General features: G+C 39.1%; 1 protein-coding gene across 3 annotated transcripts in view; it reads left to right on the forward strand.

Annotated features, from left to right (window-relative positions):
* LOC124795984 (neurofibromin) overlaps positions 1 to 21,726 on the forward strand; it is a 489,110-nt gene that overhangs the window by 108,837 nt on the left and 358,547 nt on the right. For all 3 annotated transcript variants that reach the window (XM_047260068.1, XM_047260083.1, XM_047260076.1), the window contains exons 11-13: positions 7,284 to 7,412; positions 11,792 to 11,985; positions 17,183 to 17,366. In XM_047260068.1, coding sequence (XP_047116024.1) covers positions 7,284 to 7,412; positions 11,792 to 11,985; positions 17,183 to 17,366 — 507 coding nt within the window. The remainder of the gene's footprint in view (positions 1 to 7,283; positions 7,413 to 11,791; positions 11,986 to 17,182; positions 17,367 to 21,726) is intronic.

A 21,726-nucleotide genomic window follows, 5' to 3' on the forward strand; every position in this document is an offset into this window, starting at 1 on the left:
CTGCGTTTTTATATTTTCTCCTTTGATCAATTAAATTCAATATTATTTCTGTTACCCAAGGGTTTCTACTAGCCCTCGTCTTTTTACCTATTTGATCCTCTGCTGCCTTCACTATTCATCCCTCAAAGCTACCCATTCTTCTTCTACTGTATTTCTTTCCCCCATTCCTGTCAATTGTTCCCTTATGTTCTCCCTGAAACTGTGTACACTCTCTGGTAGGTTAGAAAATTTAAAAAGGGAAATGATTAGGTTAAAGTTAGATAAAGTTGGAATTAGTGAAGTTCAGTGGCAGGAGGAACAAAACTTTTGGTCAGGTGAATATGGGGTTATAAATACAAAATCAAATAGGGGTAATGCAGGAGTAGGTTTAATAATGAATAAAAAAAATAGGAGTTTGGGTAAGCTACTACAAACAGCATAGTGAATGCATTATTGTGGCCAAGATAGACACGAAGCCCACGCCTACTCCAGTAATACAAGTTTGTAAGCCAACTAGGTCTGCAGATAACGAAGAAATTGATGAAATTTATGATGAGATAAAAGAAATTATTCAGATAGTGAAGGAAGATGAAAATTTAATAGTCATGGGTGACTGAAATTCGATAGTAGGAAAAAGAAGAGAAGGAAATGTAGTAGGTGAATATTGTTTGGGGGGAAGAAATGAAAGAGGAAGCCGCCTTGTAGAATTTTGCACGGAGCATAACTTAATCATAGCTAACACTTGGTTCAAGAATCATGAAAGAAGATTGTATACTTGGAAGAAGCCTGGAGATACTAGAAGGTATCAGATTGAATATATAATGGTAAGACAGAGATGTAGGAACCAGGTTTTAAATTGTAAGACATTTCCAGGGACAGATGTGGACTCTGACCACAATCTATTTGTTGTGAACTGTAGATTAAAACTGAAGAAACTGCAAAAAAGTGGGAATTTAAGGGGATGGGGCCTGGATAAACTGACCAAACCAGAGGTTGTAGAGAGTTTCAGGAAGAGCATAAGGGAACAATTGACAATAATGGGGGCAAGAAATACAGTAGAAGAAGAATGGGTACTTTTGAGGGATGAAGTAGTGAAGGCAGCAGAGGATCAAGTAGGTAAAAACACGAGGGCTAGTAGAAATCCTTGGGTAACAGAAGAAATATTGATTTTAATTGATGAAAGGAGAAAATATAAAAATGCAGTAAATGAAGCAGGCAAAAAGGAATACAAACGTCTCAAAAATGAGATCAACAGGAAGTGCAAAATGGCTAAGCAGAGATGGCTAGAGGACAAATGTAAGGATGTAGAGGCTTATCTCACTAGTGGTGAGATAGATACTGCCTACAGGAAAATTAAAGAGACCTTTGGAGAAAAGAGAACCACTTGCATGAATATCAAGAGCTCAGATGGGAACCCAGTTCTAAGCAAAGAAGGGAAAGCAGAAAGGTGGAAGGAGTATGTAGAGGGTCTATACAAGGGCAAAGTATTTGAGGACAATATTATGGAAATGGAAGAGGATGTAGATGAAGATGAAATGGGAGATATGATACTGCGTGAAGAGTTTGACAGAGCACTGAAAGACATAAGTCGAAACAAGGCCACGGGAGTAGACAACATTCCATTAGAACTACTGTTAGCCTTGGGAGAGCCAACCCTGACAAAACCCTACCATCTGGTAAGCAAGATGTATGAGACAGGTGAAATCCCTCAGACTTCAAGAAAAATGTAATAATTCCAATCGCAAAGAAAGCAAGTGTTGAGAGATTTGAAAATTACCAAACTGTGAGTATAATATGTCACGGCTGCCAAATACTAACGCGAATTCTTTATGGACGAATGGAAAAACTGGTAGAAGCTGACTTCGGGGAAGATCAGTTAGGATTCCGTAGAAATATTGGGACACGTGAGGCAATACTGCCCCTACGACTTATCTTAGAAAATAGATTAAGGAAAGGCTATCCTACGTTTCTTATCATTTGTAGACTTAGAGTAAGCTTTTGACAATGTTGACTGGAATACTCTCTTTCAAATTCTGAAGGTGGCGGGGGTAAAATACATGGAGTGAAAGGCTGTTTACAATTTGTACAGAAACCTGATGGAAGCTATAAGAGTTGATGGGCATGAAAGGGAAGCAGCGGGTGGGAAGGGAGTAAGGCAAAATTGTAGCCTGTCCCCGATGTTATTCACTCTTTATATTGGGCAAGCAGTAAAGTAAACAAAAGAAAAATTCCGGTAGGTATTAAAATCCATGGAGAAGAAATAAAAACTTTGAGGTTCGCCAATGACATTGTAATTCTGTCAGAGATAGCAAAGGACTTGGAAGAGCAGTTGAACGGTATGGATAGTGTCTTGAAAGAAGGATATAAGACGAACATCAACAAAAGCAAAAGAGGATAATGGAATGTAGTCGAATTAATTCGAGTGTTGCTGAGGGAATTAGATTAGGAAATGAGACACTTAAAGTAGTAAAGGAATTTTGCTATTTGGGGAGCAAAATAACTGATGATGGTCCAAGTAGAGAGGATATAAAATGTAGACTGGCAATGGCAAGGAAATCGTTTCTGAAGAAGAGAAATTTGTTATCATCGAGTATAGATTTAAGTGTCAGGAAATCATTTCTGAAAGTATTTGTATGGAGTGCAATGACGTATGGAAGTGAAACATGGATGATACATAGTTTGGACAAGAAGAGAAAAGAAGCTTTCGAAATGTGGTGCTGCAGAAGGATGCTGAAGATTAGGTGGGTAGATCACATAACTAATGAGGAGGTATCGAATAGAATTGGGGAGAAGAGGAGTTTGTGGCACAACTTGACTAGAAGAAGGAATCGGTTGGTAGGACATGTTGTGAGGCATCAAGGGATCACCAATTTAGTATTATTGGAGGGCAGTGTGGAGGGTACAAATTGTAGAGGGAGACCAAGGGATGAATACACTATGCAGATTTGGAAGGATGTAGGTTGCAGTAGGTACTGGGATGTGAAGAAGCTTGCACAGGATAGAGTAGCATGGAGAGCTGCATCAAACCAGTCCCAGGACTGAAGACCACAACAACAACAAACAATAAAATATTTATTGTTCTTCTCCGAATTGTTAGATGTAGCGATAGCATCTTCTCTGCCTGTTTAATTTAATAATGAAAGGTGAGTCTATATTATAACATCACCGCTCTTCCTCTCTCCCCACTTTTGTGTTACTGTGTGGATGCTGCCCTCTCAGGATTTAAAAGATGTGTGGTAACAGTTATTAGTACAGATATCCGTTATGCTCGGATGATGATAGTAGACTTCCCTTATATTCTAACAATATTTGGATATTTTCAGACCCTTGCACATTCCGTGAGCTTATATTTCTATGAATTATAACCTTTGGGACTGAAATATAATCTGTACATTACATGCACACTCCATATCTTTTGTCTAGTTCTAACAGAAATAGAATAGTATGCAGTAACATTTAGAACTATGACTGTTGATATTTGGAGGGTTTGAAATCTATCAAATAATCGTTCACACGCACAATGAACAATTGCACAGTTGTCTCATTATGAGAAGAAAGGAAGGAAAAGAGGGAGGAAGGTGGGGTTTAACGTCCCGTTGACTTTGTCGTTGTTAGAGATGGACGAAAAGCTCTGCTAGGCAAGGATGGGTCAGAAAACTACAGAAGAAAAAAGTGCTCCCAGGCACATAAAAAGGAAAGAGTGGCTTGTAGTTAGGGCAGCTTCAAATACAATTAGAAACCACAAACTAAAACTGGTTGTAACTGGGAAGTCTGCCAAGCCAAGAGCATTCAAAAGTGTAACCATGTCAGCTCTTGGGCTGGTTACCTACGTGCATCAGAATAATACCTGGATGAATCATGAAATGATGAAGAATTGCTTTTTATTCATTTGTACTAGTGTGCAAAAAGTGTTTAGAAGGAAAGGGATTGCCATGCAGAGCTATTTTGACAGTGGTTAATGCATCCTCATCTTGTAAGAGCTTTAAAGAAAGTAACTGTGAAGGTTGTTGTGTACTGAATCATTGAGTGGTGGAGGGAGATAAAGTCAGATACAGTTTCTAATTTATGTAGAAAAATTCTACAGGAAAGTAGGCCTAACATAGAAACCAAAGATTTTGATGGTGAGGATGATCATCCCTTGTATAATTTAATCAGAAGGTTGCCAGGCTGTGAAGTGGCAGTAAATATGGAAATAGTTGAGTGGCTAAATTTAGACAAACAGTTGGAAGTTACAGACTCTTCTATAATTCACATGGGTAACACCTGCTCTTCAGATGGTGGCGTGATATTGCCATGCCGAAACATTCCAGCTTTACCAAATGAAATACACTTCACTGTTGAGACTCTATCTTAGTAGGAAAGAGAGAGAGAGAGAGAGAGAGAGAGAGAGTGAGAAAAAAGAGGATAACAACAATCCCTAATTAGTGGATGGTGCAGTGTTCCCCTTTAAATATACATGTATTCAGATTCAATTTTGTTGTTACCTTGAAGCTCTGAACTACTTCACCTGTAATTAAATTTCCATCGGACACTGTTTGTGCAGCTTGATAGGCTGTGTTAGCACTGCACTCATGCTTGTGCTGAACTCTGGTAAACTTTACCAGTTTTCAACTGTATGCAAAGTTATATGAAGTACTTCTTTGCTCAGTTACTTCGTATAATATATCCCAATGTACAATCAATTCTTATATTACAACGTTTAGGAACTGGGAACATCACTTTTATGTACAGCTTGAGCTCAGACATTAGAATAATAAATGACACATTCTGTTGTGAATGTCAAATTTGGCTGTCAAGACAGAAATGCATGAAGCCTTCAGTGACTACTGTAGCAGAATATTGTCAAATAATCTTTTACAAAGAAATTCTGGTTATTTGTAAAGGATCTTAGTGACACCAAAGTTAGTGTCCACTCCCTAGCGAATGAGACAGAAACTGGAATTGAGGGTAGCAAAGCAAAAACTGAAATGCTTAACTCAATTTTCAAAAGTTCCTTTACAAAGCAAAACCCAGGAGAATTGCCCTAATTCAATCCTAGTACCCTGAAATGAAGAGTGAAATGATAGTGTTAGTGGTGTTGAGAAACAACTAAAATCTTTAAAACTGATCAAAGCCCCATGGCCCAATGGAATTCCTATCAAATATTATACTGAATTTGCATCTGAGTTAACCTCCCTTTAACTTTAATCTATTGTAGGTACTTTGAACAAAAAACTGTAAGCACAGGTGACACCTGTCTTCCAGAGGGGTAGTATTAGTGATCCACAAAACTACTGTCCAATGTCCTTGATATTGATTTGTAGTAGACTCTTCGAACATATTCTGAGCTCAAACATAATGAGATATATCAAACAGAATGACCTCTCCCATGCCAACGAGCAGGGATTCAGAGAACATCAACCATGTGAAACCCAACTCATAATTTTCTCACTTGACATACTGAAAGCTTGGGATCAAGGCAGTCAGTTGGATGCAGTATTTCTTTATTTTCAAAAAGCATTTGACTGCGTACCACACCTACACTTATTGTCAAAATTATGATCATATGGGTATCAAGTGAAATTTGTGACTAGATTGAGGACTTCATGGTAAGGAGGAAACAGCATGTTCTCTTGGATAGAGAGTCATTGTCAGCTAACTTTAGATATGCCCCATGGAAGCGTATTAAGACTCTTGCTGTTCATGTTGTATATTAATGACCTTGGAGACAATGTTAATAGTAACCTCAGACATTTTGCAGATGTTGCAGTTATCTATAATGTAGTACTGTTTGAAAAAGACTGCATAACTATTCAATCGGATTTTGATAAGATTTTAAAGCGGTTCCAAGATTGCCAACTTACTTTAAATGTTCAGAAATGTAAAGCTGTGCACTTCACAAAATAAAAAAGCACAGTATCCTATGACTATAATATCATCGAGTCATAGCTGGAATTGGCCAACTCATACAAATACATGAGTGTAGTACTTTGTAGGGATATGAAGAAAAGAGAAATGATCACAAGGGTCAATCATGGGTAAAGCAGGTTGTAGACTTCGGTTTAGTAGTTGAATACTGGGGAAGTGAAGGATGTTGCTTACAAATCACTCATGGACCCATTCTAGAAATTTGCTCAAGTGTGTGGGATCCAACCCAAATAGGACTAACAGGAGATGTTGGATGTATACAGGGAAGGGCAGCATGAATGGTCACAGATATGTTGGACCCGTGGGAGAGTATCACAGAATGCTGAAGAAACTGAACTGGCAGACTCTTGAGGATGGAAGTAAGCTATCCCGAGAAAATCTACTAACAAAGGTACAAGCTTTAAATGATGACTCTAGGAATATACTACAGCCTCCTACATATCACTCACATAGGGATCATGATGACAAGATCAGAATAATTATAGCAGGCACAGAGATATTCATTCACTCATTCTTCCCGTGAATGGAACAGGAAGAAACCCTAATAATTGGTACAATGGGACATATCCTCTGCCATGCGTTTCACAGTGGTTTGCAGAATATAATGTAGATGTAAATATAGATTTGTTATGCTGTGACATCACATGTCGTCGTCACTTGTGTTCTGTACTCAGTGGCTCATCACACTACTCCAAACTGAGATCCTATTTCACAGATGTTACATGAAGCCTACACAGGTACTGCAAGTTGTGGTAATACTGTGATCGCCATTCCAATTTGAAGACAGGTGATGTCCATCTGTATAAGCAATCCTTGCAAAGCTGATGACCAAAACCCACAAACAGGATCCTAATTCTTAACCAGTAAATTATCATATGGTTTCAACCATCATGAGCATCATTCATCAGCTGAGTACTCTGCCAGAGATATAAGTAGCACCAAAATGAATATCGATAGTCTCATTCCCAGGTTGATTGTGTGTCAGATATCACTTCATTAGAGCTTTGTTTATGAGATTAGATGATGAGATTTATTCTTCTGGTTAGGAACTTTAATCAGTCAGCTGCTTAAAAATATGTGATTCCATCCTTTGTTCACTTTACCCATATAGGTATACTACCATTGGAAAACTCTTCAGAACTGGAATAATTTATTTAGGTAGTGGTGCATACTGAACTTCAGAAAAAATGGTGTTGTTAAAGGATGAGAAGTTAGTGTTTGACTTGCATCCTTGGCAAACATTCATTGCAGTACAGTTCTCTGACTGATATGCTTTAATTACTCAATTCATTGTGTATTTAATATCTTTTCATGAATTATTGCATTGTTAATTGTTTATTACTGATTTAAGTTGCATTAAAACTGAAATGTTAGTGATTGTATTCATTGATTTGCAGAGCCTCACATTGAAAGGCAAGGATTCAACATCAAAATTCAAAGAGCGGGGTGAAGAGAGTCCAGGTTATAAAAATTTATTATTATGGATGGTGCGCCTTATTCACGCAGACCCTATGCTGATGCTTAATGTAAGTGTAATTAAAATGACAATTAGATTAGTCCTCAGTGTATGAAATGAAACATGATTAGGCCTAACTAAATATTCAAGGTAAAAGTTCGGTGGATGTTTTCTTGACATTTTATTTGGTTGTCCTTTGGTTTTTGATCCTGTGCTCCCTTCTATTTTCCGAAGCTGCCATATCCGGCTCGTCAACATCTTTATGATACCTGTTCACACCCAGGAAGCTTCAACTTGTGACCCTCCTAGCTCCTTATGAGAAACTCTGCCTGTCTTTGTAGATTTGTAATTATTTATTATGAAAGTAAAGTTTATTAATAGAATCAAATTTACAGCGTACAATAAAATTTATTGTTCATGTGGCATCCTCATTCATAAGTGAACAAACTGCACTTTTGTATATGTCTTAATATTGAAGTTGTGGTGCTGCAGAGGAATGCTGAAAATTAGTAGGGTTAGATAGAATAACTAATGAGAAGGTACTGAGTCAAACTGGAGAAAACATAAATTTTTGGCACAACTTGACTAAAAGCAAGAACTGGTTGACAGGACACATCTTGAGGCGACAAGGAATAGTCAGTTCAGTAATGGAGGGAAGTGTGAGAGTAAAGATTGTAAAGGAAGACCAGGGCTTGGATAAAGTAAGCAGGTTCAAATGTATATAGGCTGCAGTAGTTACAAACTGCAGAAATGAAGAGACTAGCTCAGGATAGATTTGTGTGGAGAGCTGCATCAAACGAGCATTCGAACTGAAGACCACATCATTTAAATAAACTTCCAGTCACAACCATCTTGTTGTTGGCTTGGACCATGAATTTATAAGCCTTGCCATACTTAGGAAATAATATAGTGATTCACAGTTGCATTCTACATCTCAGTTGTTCTGATCATGCCTGTAAATGTTCAGTCAGAAACCAAATTGAAAGGTTACATTTTCTGCATTGTGCTGATTCTGGTGCTGGTGCTTTCACCATCAGGAAGAAAGACTTTCCCACCTTCTACATCTCATAGATATTGTCATCTTCGTCAACCATTGATGTGTTCATCTTCATCTGTAACAGGAACATGATGGGGTTATATAATCTGGAGCGAGATGCTGTTTCTTACAGGGTGAAATTTTTGATGAGCCAAAAGTTGTTTGTAGCTGATATAGGTAATTTGAAAGTCCTCATTCCCCTCTTTTCAACAAATGTTTTGCTTTTCTCAAAAACCTCATATCTCAAATGTTATTCCTATTCAAAATTTTTGTGTTCTAGAAAATTTCAATTTTAAAATGTGATTACTTAAACTCAGTACCATAGTTTTACAGCCCTGATTTTTCTGTTCCAAAATATGTATATTTTTACTAAAATAACTTGTGAGTATGGTAATTATTCCAATGAGAAACTTTCACTTTCTCATAACCTTTTTGGTGGGCTTTGGGAATCCCCTGCACGTTCAAATCATCATCATAAAGTAGTACCTATTATTTTGCGATTTTCTAGTTATACTGATCTCAGTTAAGCAAACACAGCTCTTTGCCTGTTGTACATTTGTGTCATTCAATTTTACTGCTTTTTTCATTAATAACTAACCTACAATAGTCTAGTATTTTGTCAATATATAATATTCTATATTGCATATATCTACGAATAGATATATAGAGGGTTTATACAAGGGAGATGTACCTGAGGACAATATTATGGAAATGGAAGAGGATGTAGATGAAGATGAAATGGGAGATACGGTACTGCGTGAAGAGTTTGACAGAGCACTGAAAGACCTGAGTCGAAACAAGGCCCTCGGAGTAGACAACATTCCATTGGAACTACTGATGGCCCTGGGAGAGCCAGTCCTGACAAAACTCTACTATCTGGTGAGCAAGATGTATGAAACAGGCGAAATACCCTCAGACTGCAAGAAGAATATAATAATTCCAATCCCGAAGAAAGCAGGTGTTGACAGATGTGAAAATTACCAAACTATCAGTTTAATAAGTCACAGCTGTAAAATACTAACACGAATTCTTTACAGACAAATGGAAAAACTAGTAGAAGCCAACCTCGGGGAAGATCAGTTTGGATTCCGTAGAAACACTGGAACACGTGAGGCAATACTGACCTTACGACTTATCTTAGAAGAAAGATTAAGGAAAGGCAAACCTACGTTTCTAGCATTTGTAGACTTAGATAAAGCTTTTGACAATGTTGACTGGAATACTCTCTTTCAAATTCTAAAGGTGGGAGAGGTAAAATACAGGGAGCGAAAGGCTATTTACAATTTGTACAGAAACCAGATGGCAGTTGTAAGAGTCGAGGGACATGAAAGGGAAGCAGTGGTTGGGAAGGGATACTCCCTTCAGGGTTGTAGCCTCCCCCCTGATGTTGTTCAATCTGTATATTAAGCAAGCGGTAAAGGAAACAAAAGAAAAATTTGGAATAGGTATTAAAATCCATGGAGAAGAAATAAAAACTTTGAGGTTCGCCGATGACATTGTAATTCTGTCAGAGACAGCAAAGGACTTGGAAGAGCAGTTGAATGGAATGGACAGTGTCTTGAAAGGAGGATATAAGATGAACATCAACAAAAACAAAACGAGGATAATGGAATGTAGTCGAATGTAGTCGAATTAAGTCGGGTGATGCTGAGGGAATTAGATTAGGAAATGAGACACTTAAAGTAGTAAAGGAGTTTTGCTATTTGGGGAGCAAAATAACTGATGATAGTCGAAGTAGAGAGGATATAAAATGTAGACTGGCAATGGCAAGGAAAGCGTTTCTGAAGAAGAGAAATTTGTTAACATCGAGTATAGATTTAAGTGTCAGGAAGTCATTTCTGGAAGTATTTGTATGGAGTGTAGCCATGTATGGAAGTGAAACATGGACGATAAATAGTTTGGACAAGAAGAGAATAGAAGCTTTCGAAATGTGGTGCTACAGAAGAATGCTGAAGATTAAATGGGTAGATCACATAACTAATGAGGAAGTATTGAATAGGATTGGGGAGAAGAGAAGTTTGTGGCACAACTTGACCAGAAGAAGGGATCGGTTGGTGGGACATGTTCTGAGGCATCAAGGGATCACCAATTTAGTATTGGAGTGCAGCGTGGAGGGTAAAAATCGTAGAGGGAGACCAAGAGATGAATACACTAAGCAGATTCAGAAGGATGTAGGTTGCAGTAGGTACTGGGAGATGAAGAAGCTTGCACAGGATAGAGTAGCATGGAGAGCTGCATCAAACCAGTCTCAGGACTGAAGACCACAACAACAACAAACAACAACGAATAGATGTCACACACAAAGCCCGAGTCAGTCGGAAATTAGCAGCCCTTATGCAAAAAGTTAGCGCTGAACTGTTAACATGTGAAACCACTGTGTCCATCGGAGTCATGTAAAGTAGTATGCTAGTCTGCCAGCACTGAACTTCATTAATGTTTGTTAATTAGTGTAATTATCAATATGTGTCAAAAAGCAAACATTGTGTGGGTCAGTCAGTATGAATGTATTAAAAATCATTCATAGCTGTGTTCTGTATTTTATTTAACAAATGTTCTTCAAGCCCATTAGTAGCGGGAGGCTGCCTGAGGAAGATATGTTATGAGGCTGCCAAGATGCAGTTTTTGGTCAGTAAACTTACAATGTGGTGAGAACAACTTTACACGACAGAAGTGGAAATTCTTCTAAAGTGTACTGCAAATTCTTACCAAGTTGGAATAATAATATTTCATGATCAGCATCAGAACCCATTAGAACCCACAGTAAGGTATCAGTTGGCCATCAATAAATAGAACAAAAAAATTACTAAGGTAGAGTTCCCTTCCTGAGAGCCACTGTCTTGTTTTCCCAGGAATACTGGCTCATATGAAAATGTGTGATTCATGGTTTGTGGACAATAATTAAAACAAATGTTTACTGGGGCAGGTATGAGAGTTTTGTTTGCTTTCATCCTGGGGTTTGAATGACCTGCTCTTCCTTTTTAACAATCCCAAACCCATCCCCAACAAAGAAACTCTGTCCGAAAAGGTAGAGGAGTGTTGTGTACTTTTATATGTCTCAGTTGGCAGTACTAGATGTTTTATCCCCAGAAGGAAAGTCCTGCCCAGCAATACTGTTTAATAATTCTAATAATTTTATAATTTTTTAACCATCTGATGTAGATATATGCTATGAAAGCCTATTGCAGAATAACATTCCACACACACACACACACACACACACACACACACACACACACACACAGTAGTAGATAAAATGACATTGTTGAAAACATATACTTCCTTACATTATTGACTTTTAGACTTATAACAAAGCAAGTCACTAAAGCTGTAACTTGTGAATTTTTCTGCTTATGTCATTTTTATCCAGTGATGGTGTAAGTGGATCCATTTACATATCTATTCTGTCTTAACAGAATCAAGGTAAAGCTGGGCATGAGATACAAAGCTCAACATTAGAACTTATAAATGGCCTTGTGAGTTTAGTGCACCAGCCAACTATGCCTGATGTGGCCCAAGAGGCAATGGAAGCACTGCTTGTCCTTCATCACCCTGAGAAAATTGAAGTTTGGAATCCAGAAGCTCCCATTAATACTTTTTGGGATGTGAGGTGAGTAGAAAAAAAAGAGATACAGTATTATGTTCTAGGCTCATAGAAATAACATAGTTTGCTTTCTGGTAAATTGACCAATTGAGCCACCACGAATCGCAAATGAGTAAAATATTGAATTTTATTTCATTGCCATCATTTCTTGTGAACAACATAAAAAAGATGTGTTACTAAAATAAGGAAAGAAATGTTTAAATTCCTGGAGCCATTCTCTAGGTTCAAAGCAGTTGGTATTTGTTTTAGTCATAAGCAAGGTTTGGCATTTAATCTCAATGAATAGCTGTAATAATATAACAGGAAATGTATGACTGTTTTATACCATATCGTCGAATACTGTTTGCTATAGCAAGAACAAACCTGATTTATGGAACACAGTACGATATAAGCAACATGTAAGATACAATGTACAGATTGTGTGTAGCTCTGAACACATTGTACAACAATAACAGGTTACCATATAGGCCGAGCACCTGTTTGTGATCACTTAAATAATACTGTTTCTTTCATGGGTCACCAGATCGTGCCAGAGGGCTGACCCAGGTGGCCTCTGTAAGTGGGCCTGTGAACTGTTTAAATGCAGGGTTCTGTGAAGCTGCCACACCTGAAAAAAACAAGGGCAGGCAGACTCTTTCATGGTAATAGGGGCCTAAAAAACAGTAGCACAACTGAGCCCAAGGGAAAACAGAGATTAAATGTACATCACATCCGTACTTAAAAACACTAGGCACAAAAAAATGCATGCACAGAAAAAAAGCTCTGGGATGGAAAAAGCACTGGTACCAAAAAAACACTGGTACTGTGAAAAAAAACCTCCGATCTCACAAGGCACTGAGATTGTGAGTCACAGAAAACACCAGTGATGGCCTGATGTCCATTTCATCATCCGACGATCACAGCCACCGGCGAGTAGGGACGGAAGTAATTGCGGTTTCAGGTTCGCACACTGTGCCACTGCTCATGAAAAGCTGTCAGGCAGGACCAGGGATAGCACTTCACTGAGGTCAACGGTCGGCTCCAGAGGTGTCGGCGGGGTGTCGGAGACGACAGCCGCACAGTTCCCGGCAACAGAGATGGCAGAGGCTACGCCATCAGGTGCGGTGGAGACTGCACCGGTGACGACAGTCGAGGAGTGGGGGCAGAGGCGGGAACGCCCACCAGCAATCTGCCAGACGGCGACCCATGCTGCGGTGCGAACTGGACCGTCTCCAACACGGGAACAGGCATTTGCGGCAGTGGGGCCAGGGGAGGCAGTGGGCCCTCAGGAACGGACCCCGCCGTGTTCACCTGCAGCTGGTCAAAGAAACGGGAATCTGCCCGTCAGGTGTGCAGGCAATGCAGAGGCACCTGCCCCAGGAACACTAGATGATGGTGGGAGCCCAGTTCAGCCAGCAGCTGAAACCATGAGTCCAGAAAAGCGCACTCGGCTCGAGCTATCATGGTGCTGACTGCAAAACGATAGGAGATTTCTGAGGCGGTCTTCAGTGGAAGAACCTGAAACAGTATTGTCATCAAAGTAATTGGTGCAGTATTGTCATCAAAGTAATTGGTGCAGTCGCCATGGAGGCCGTCAACTGTTTTAAAAACTGCTAAAAACTGTAGGAGGTGAGCTAGCGATGCCAAAAGGCAAGCATCTCTGTTGGTTTCTACCGAAAGGTGTATCGACAGCAATAAGACACCTAGTGTCCTCATCCGAGAGGAGCTGAGGGCACACTTCTGAAAAATCGACCTCGGAAAAGTATTGGCCGTCTGATAATTTTGCAAGCAACTTGTCAGGGCGGGGCGAAGGGCACGTATCTATCACGGGCTGTATACTAATTGTGACACTGAGGTCGCCACAGAGGCAAAGCTCATCTGTAGGCTTTTTAACGATTTACTAGTGGCGTAGCCCGTTCACTGGAAGAAATAGGTCAGATGGTCGAATTTGGCCTCGACAGAGTTGTGTGACATGACTGACACCTGCCACACCTGAAAAAAACGAGGGCAGGCAGACTCTTTCGTGGTAATATGGGCCTGAAAAGCAGTAGCACAACTGAGTCCAAGAGAAAACAGAGATTAAAAGTCAGAGCAGAGGGACTCCAGTTGCTGATACAGATCTTGATCTCACACTACATTTACCTCATCGGCAATGGAGAAACCGTAAGCATTAAACTCATCTGACTCTAACAGATATGCGGTACGGAAGTGATCCACAACGAGGAAAGTGAGGGGGTGAACAACAGATGTGTAAGAGCTTGAACAGAGAACTGATCTAGGATCGGAATCTGCTTTTTATCGTAGCTAACCAACTTCCGTGAAACCTGTGTGAGGGGAGGGGAGCACAAGTTCACATACGTTTTTGCATTTACTAAAGTCGCTGCAGCTCCTGTGCCCATTTACATATTTAGCAGTTTATTAAATACGTGCAAGTCAATAAACAGTTTGTTCAGGGAAACAGTCATTGTAGAGATACAATTTATGTCCATTATTACTACTGTGTCCTCCCACCAGTGCTGTGTGGCCTTTCTTTTGACAACTTTGCAAACAGCCCAATGGTTAGGGCATGCAGCACACACACGTTGGACGGAAGGAGGACACGCAGCCACTGTTTTGATGTGGCCTGTTGCTGCTGTGGCTTAACTAATGCTCCTGCATGCAATACTGGGTTGAAGGTTGTGCTGCTGCAACGACTTCCCTGTCATCCTGGACACTTGCAGTGTGCCTAAGAGGTTGATTGCGTAACTTCCGATACCTCTCCCCACGTAACAAACTGATTGCCTACAGCCCATGAGACCTCAAAGGACTGTGCTACATTGAGCACATCTGTACGTGTTGGATTCTCACATTGAAGTGCTTTTTTGTGGACTTCCCTATCTGGGGCCAGAAGAATAATAATATTACGCACCATGTGATCAGCTTATGATTCTTTATGGGTATTGGTGACAACTTTACGACGATCGCTCAACCCGTGTAATTCAGCAGTCCAGGCTTTGTAAGATTGGTTTGGGTGTTTCTGACAATGGAAAAATTCTACATGCCTTGCAGTGACAAACATTCTGTCACAGTAATAGGTTGAGAGAAGCTTGCTCATTTCATCAAAAGATAAGCTGGCCAATTCTTGCAATGATGCAAGATGGCGTAACAAGTGATAACTGAGTGGCAAAAGCAGGAAAGAAAGAAAGCTCTACACAGATTTGTATTTCCAATGCAAAAAACGTGGAAATTTTGAAATAACCATGGCTTTTAGGAGTCCCAATCTTCAGCTGATTCATTATGTGTCAGAAAGGGTGACGGTTGCACTGATGGGAGAGTAACCTGCCGCAAACATGCAGATGCCACTTGATTGAGAGCGGTGGTGAGAGCCTGCTGTTCTTCTGCAAAAGCTTGCCACTGACAATGCTATGTTGGAGTATTTCTTCCATCAAGATGTTTTCTGGGCGATGTAGCACTGACACTAACACATGAAGAAAACGTAATCCTCACTTGTCGCCTTGTTTGCTACAGCAAGAACAAACATGATCTATGGAATGTAATACTGTATAGAGCAACATGTAAGATACAGTGAAGTGCAGATTGTGCTTAACACTGAACACATTATTGGATAACAGTAATACAGATTATAGAATAGGCAATCTTTTAAATAATCTGTTTCATTGGCGGCTCACCGTAGCTCGCCAGGAGGCTAACCCAGGCAGCCTCTATAAGTGGGCCAGTGAACTGTATGGATGCGTCATCTCTGAAATTGCAGACATCATCAGTGAAGTTCACTTTTGAACATATTCCAGATTTTGCAGTATTAACCAGAGGAAAAATACTGTTACTACTTCGACAGAGTTAATGTTCATTTACCAGACACAATCTCGTCACTGTAAGAAGTTATTTATTGCAGCGCAACTCTGCAAGCATCTTCACTGGTAGTGCTACAGTGTGCTTGTGGTCAGCGACTCATAGTTGCTTGTCAAACTCATTTTTAAATTTGTTTTCTTGTTGGGGAAGCTAAAATTGTCCATACTTTTTTATATGTGGAACAAACTTGACCTCTAAACATAAGAACTGTATCGGTTTTATTTTTAAGAATTGTGCTTTCACTATTACACTTTGTCTTTAGAGACGCTAACCAGCTTGAAGTACACTTTTTCGTAGGTAAAACAATAGATATTAATTTGCATGGCAGTGAAAACTCGTGGTATAGTGTTAATACTTTAAAGAGTAAATGTAACAATTCACTGAGTAGTAGAGTTGCTGAGTCATTGAAAAGCACATCAATAAGAACGAGAACATTGCAACTTTCAGACGAAACCTTTTACAGAATTATAGGCACAAAACACACACACACACACACACACACATCTGTATGGCTGCATTACCCTGGCTTTGTTCACATGAGTACCCTATAACTCAGAGAAAGGTTTCATCTGATAGCTAGCAAAGTTCTTGGTAGTTTCCAATAGTCAGTGAGCTATTACTTCAGCTCCTCAAAGTAAAAGAATATTAATTTTATAGATATTAATTTTTATACTGTGACAATAGAGAGTCCAGACAGGAGATAATGATTGGTGAGTGATACATAATGACACTTAACAGTATGCAATGAGTACTGAGAAGTTAACGAAATTTTTTATCTTGTTAAAGGTGCCCATGTGCTACACATCCGTTAGCTACAGATAAATGACAGCCTCTCCCCATTTCTATTTGAAGATATTGTTTCATACAACTGTAGTATTACTTTCTCTATTGTTTCATACAACTGTAGTATTACTTTCTCTTAACTATATCTTTATCTCAAAGCTTTGTTGTTTTACCCCTACCAGCAGATAATTAATATTTCTAGTTGGTGAGTAGACTACTTATTATTTCATGTTGTAATGTCTTATTCATAACCAAAACTTGATTAGAAGCAAATGATTTTTAATAATTTAGTGAGATGTGAGTGTGTAGTTGCACACAATTTTAAATAAAATATTTGATAATTTGAAGCTGTATTTGGTGTTATTTGTATATTAAACTGTTGAGTTTCGTTTGCTAAATCACTTTAAAGCGTAAAGCATTTCTGTGGTAGTGTTATACTGTTAGCTGTGTTACTGAAACCTGGCTTATGAGTAGTAATTTATAATTTTGATTGTGTTTCTGCTATGTATATTACTGCTTACAATACTTTTAACAAGGTGACAATTTGCTCAATTGCACATCAGGACATAATTAGTATTTTAATCTTTTTCAGTTCACAGGTGTTGTTTTCCATCTCTCAGAAACTAATCCAGCATCAAATTATGAATTATACAGATATTTTAAAGTGGCTGCGAGAAATACTTGTTTGCAGAAATGCATTTTTATTACGCCACAAGGACTATGCAAATGTCGGGAGTCAGATCGCTATATGCAAGCAAGCACATATTAAATTAGAGGTACAGAACAGTATGGTTGCATTATCTTATGTTGGTGTGCATAACTTTAGTCTGTGGCTTTAAATTGATGTTTTTGTACTGGTAGTTTATTTTGTGTGTTATTATCAATCTAAAGGTAATGCCATCTTTGACCTGTAGTTTGGTTTGAACACCATAGTGATTTAATTTCTATGGTCCTGTTGGGGGTGTTATGTCATTTGTTGTCTCCCTCTGACCTCTGAACTGACATACCCAGCCAGTTTAGAGGGATCTACACTTTAATGTGGCCTCTGAACGTCAGTGCAATTCAGCGTTCTCACATTAACAAACTACTAGAGATGAAAGTAATGAGATATGACAGATAAAAGCCTAAGACAGACAAGGCTTCAAACCAAAAACCTTTGAATTCATAGGCTATCACTTTACCACTGAGCTGCCAAGCCATACCATAATTCTTGTTATCAAAGTATTTATATATTTTGTGTCATCACTGCTGCCTCGTGTGCCTTCTGCTAATGAGCTTCATTGTGTATGAGAAGGTGGTCATTTCTCAATACTTCCACACCTTATCGTGTTCCCCCCCCCTATCTATCTTACTCTCTCAAATTATATTACTTCCTCTGTGGCATAAATACACTGTTGTGCAGAACTTAAGGACCAAAGTAACTTTCATATGATGTGTCTGCACCAAGTAACATAGCTTTATTGAACCATATGTAGAAAGAACTGCTACAGCATAGTACAGACAGTTACTGAAAGAAATACATAATGAGATGACACTTTTATTGAAAGACAGTAATAATTACACTGAAATCGCTGTGATCTGTGTTCATCCCCCACCCCCTGGCTTTGCAACTTGCTCCCTTGTTGGCCACAAGGTTGGCAAGGAGTTCTTGTGGTAGCATGTTCCCTTCCTCCACCAGTGTAATGACAACTGCTGCATAGTTGTTGATACATGTGGATGTGCTGCAACGTGTGTCTCCTAAGGATCCCACATATGCTCGATGGGATTTAAGTCGAGGGAACAGGCAGGCCACCCCATTTACTGATTATCTTCTTGTTCCAAGAGCTCCTCCACTTGCGCTGTTTGATGCGATCACACATTGTTTTCCATAAAAATGAAATCAGGGCTAAAGCAAAGCAATCATGTTTCAGAATATTCCTAGGTGCATTATGTGTTCCCATCTGTAACTGTATGAGGTATATCCAGAATCATCACTCAGACCGAAGCTGCTCTCATCCAAGAAGAGAGAATGCGACCTCTTTCCTCACTGTGCAGTCACTAAGCTCTTGCCACCACCGCAAACAATGCTACCAATGTACGGGTGTCAACAGAACAAAACGTACTGGTCATCGAGCAAACAGACCACTCCCATGCAGTCACTGTGTGACTGAGGAGCGTGAGATTAAGATTGTGTGCCTTGCAGTCCTGTTAAATGTAGTTGCAATTGCTCCTGATGTTTGATGTGGGTCCCTTCTTGCCTGATGCACAATGTAGCAGTCTGCTGCTGTAGTTGACCCTTGGTCAGTCACCTCCTTTCATTCAGGCAGCATTATCTGTGGTTCAGAATGCTCCCCATGCTGTTCTTGTGCAGCTTTATCCAATTGTGGAATCAGTTTATTTCATACTAAAGTACTGGGCTACACTTGAAACTCTGTCCTTCTTCCAGTTTCCTGATGATTCTTTTATCAAGTAAAGTCATCCAGATATTGTCTCCAGACCATGTTGTTATGAAGAACACCACCACAGTGCATTGTAGCTGCTTGCTAATTAACACACACTTGGTTTTCCTGTTCCTTCAGCTGCCTCGTCTTGCAGGGCCAATCAGCCCCATTTGGCACTTTAAGTCACACTGCTCTTATCGTCATGTGATGCCTGGCTTTCTGTGAATGACTGGGAGGCCTCTGGTAACATGTATCCACATTTCCATTAGTTTTCACTGTGTTGTTATTAAGTTATGTTACTTTATCTACCTTGTCTGTAAGTTTTGCAGAGCAATGTGTGGGTAGTGCTAACGTTGCAAAAGAATTTACAGGTAGTATATAAGAGTGAAGTTCCTTACAGAAAGAATTCATGCTGTTCTTGTGCAGCTTTATCCAATTGTGGAATCAATTTATTTCATAGTGATGCATGGTGTTAGTGATGATGAGAATTTTTATGCAGGGCTTCATAATAAATTTGTATGACACTTATGAAAAAATTTTAATGTTCAAATACTTCACTGCTAATGTCCAAAACTGGCCAGAGGAGGGGAGGCTAACATTTGTTAGTTACGGAGAAGAAACAATTAACAATTGCTGTCTTCTGTGTGGCCAACAACCCAGTAGCAGCAAAGAACATGTTGTTACATGAAAGGATCCATCTGCACTCAGGAGAAATACCAGCTATGATCAACACTGTGTAATAGGCTGTGGTCAGCAGTAGTTTTGTTATATTTGGAAGTAATTTTTATATATTAATTTTTTTACTTTGTGTGTGTGTTTTGCAGCCATTATAGTAGGTACATCAAGAAGGATAGAAAATAATGAAACTTTACTTGTTGTGCAAATATAGTGTGTTAGGAAGAATACCTGGTCAAATTTATAAGTAATTTGGTGGTATACAGGGTGTGAAATTTAGTGCACAGGGTTACTACCTCTGGAAGCAACATTGGTCTAACCTGGCTGGACATTAACTCAAACTGAGCTTGGATATGAGATACAGAGAAGCCACTTTATGCTTCTTCATCTCTATGCAAGAGCTCATCAGTCATAGTGGCTGACGAGTGAAAGCATGCCAGTCTCTTGGCAACCCATGACCAGATGTTTTCAGTGGGTGAATGATCTGGAGAACATACTGGCTTGGGCAACAATCAAATACTGTCTTTGTCAAGGTAGGGCAGGACAGCACTGGCAACATGTTATCTTGAATTATCTTGTTGAAAGGTAATATCATGAAGACCTCATTGATAGAGATAGCCATCAACTTTAACACATCAGAAATGCAATGCCTGCTGTCCAGATTGCTGGCTGTGAGAATCAGAGGTGATCATGTAACATACTCAACATGATCCCTTACCATCATATCACATGTTCGACCTGTATGAAGATAACAAATGCCATCTGACAATGCTCATTCTCCTTGGAGATTCATCCATTGTGAAGCAGTACACATAACCAGGACTCATCTGAAAACATGAAGTGTCATTCCCACGCCCATTGTTGTTGTTGGGCACACCACTTTTGGCACACCTCTCTCTGCTGCCATGTCAAGGGAAGCTGTAACAATGATTGCTCTGCTGACTATCTATGATGTGCCAGACGTTGTTGCACCATCTGTCTGGGGAAATATCCTGCTGCAAACATACCCATTTCCTGATTCTTGGTACATGACATAGCTGTACGATCCTGTACAGCTGAACAAATAACATGTCTGTCCAACTTTGGTGTTATTCACCTGGGGTTATTAAAATTGTCATGGCACTGCGTATAACCCTCCTGAACCTATTGATTCCATACTTACATGACAGTTGTGAGATCCTGATCATCACAAGCTGCAATAACAAGGAATTATAACTTGCAGTCTTGATAGGGCACGATCCTACTGCTGTCAAATTCCCACATAGGTGTTTCTCCTTTTTATGTAAGCCATAATGACATTCTCACAAATGACCAGATTTCTGAATGAGAATCTTGTTGTGTAACTTTTCGTTATGTACAGAATATAGATGGCATTACTCCTACCTACTTTTGGTCTGTTGTGCTGAAATGCTTGTAATTTGCATACCGAAGTACTGAATATAAATACAACTTTTCTTACATGTTACTTTTATGACATTGTATTTTTTATGGCCAGTAGTGTTGTATTAGGATATAGCAAACTGTCAGACATGCCCTATATTACGATTTGTCCATAATTATAATGATTTCTAGGCTAAAACTACAGTCTCAGGGGGGTCCCTGTTAAAATGACGGAATTCGCTCTTTCATTTATTTTAGTAGTTTGAGAACAGGTTACTGTGACAAAATAGGTGTGTGATCTATATTTTACTTTTTTGTTATTATGATTCTGTTTCAAGTGTCACTGAATACTTTCATTTGGCATGCCTGTTACACATTTTTCTTTTTAATTTTTTGGAAATTCCTTTCACTGTGCTTACCGATGATGCAATGTTCTTAACTGTTTTGTCCTTTAAAAATTGATCTTATTTCACCTTCCACTAACATTTTGATTAAAATAACATTTGCATTTTATATTTTGAGAAACATAGCTTTGTGATCTAATTTTTAAATTTCCAGCACTCTTTCTTGTCTGTCTTACTAGGGGTTAAAGACATAAATTTTTACTTTTCAAGTGTTTCATTTAGGCTTCAAATCAAGATTTTTATTGTCGATTTTTTAA

This window comes from Schistocerca piceifrons, chromosome 1, assembly GCF_021461385.2.
Source record: "Schistocerca piceifrons isolate TAMUIC-IGC-003096 chromosome 1, iqSchPice1.1, whole genome shotgun sequence".
NCBI classification, from domain to species: Eukaryota; Metazoa; Arthropoda; class Insecta; order Orthoptera; family Acrididae; genus Schistocerca; species Schistocerca piceifrons.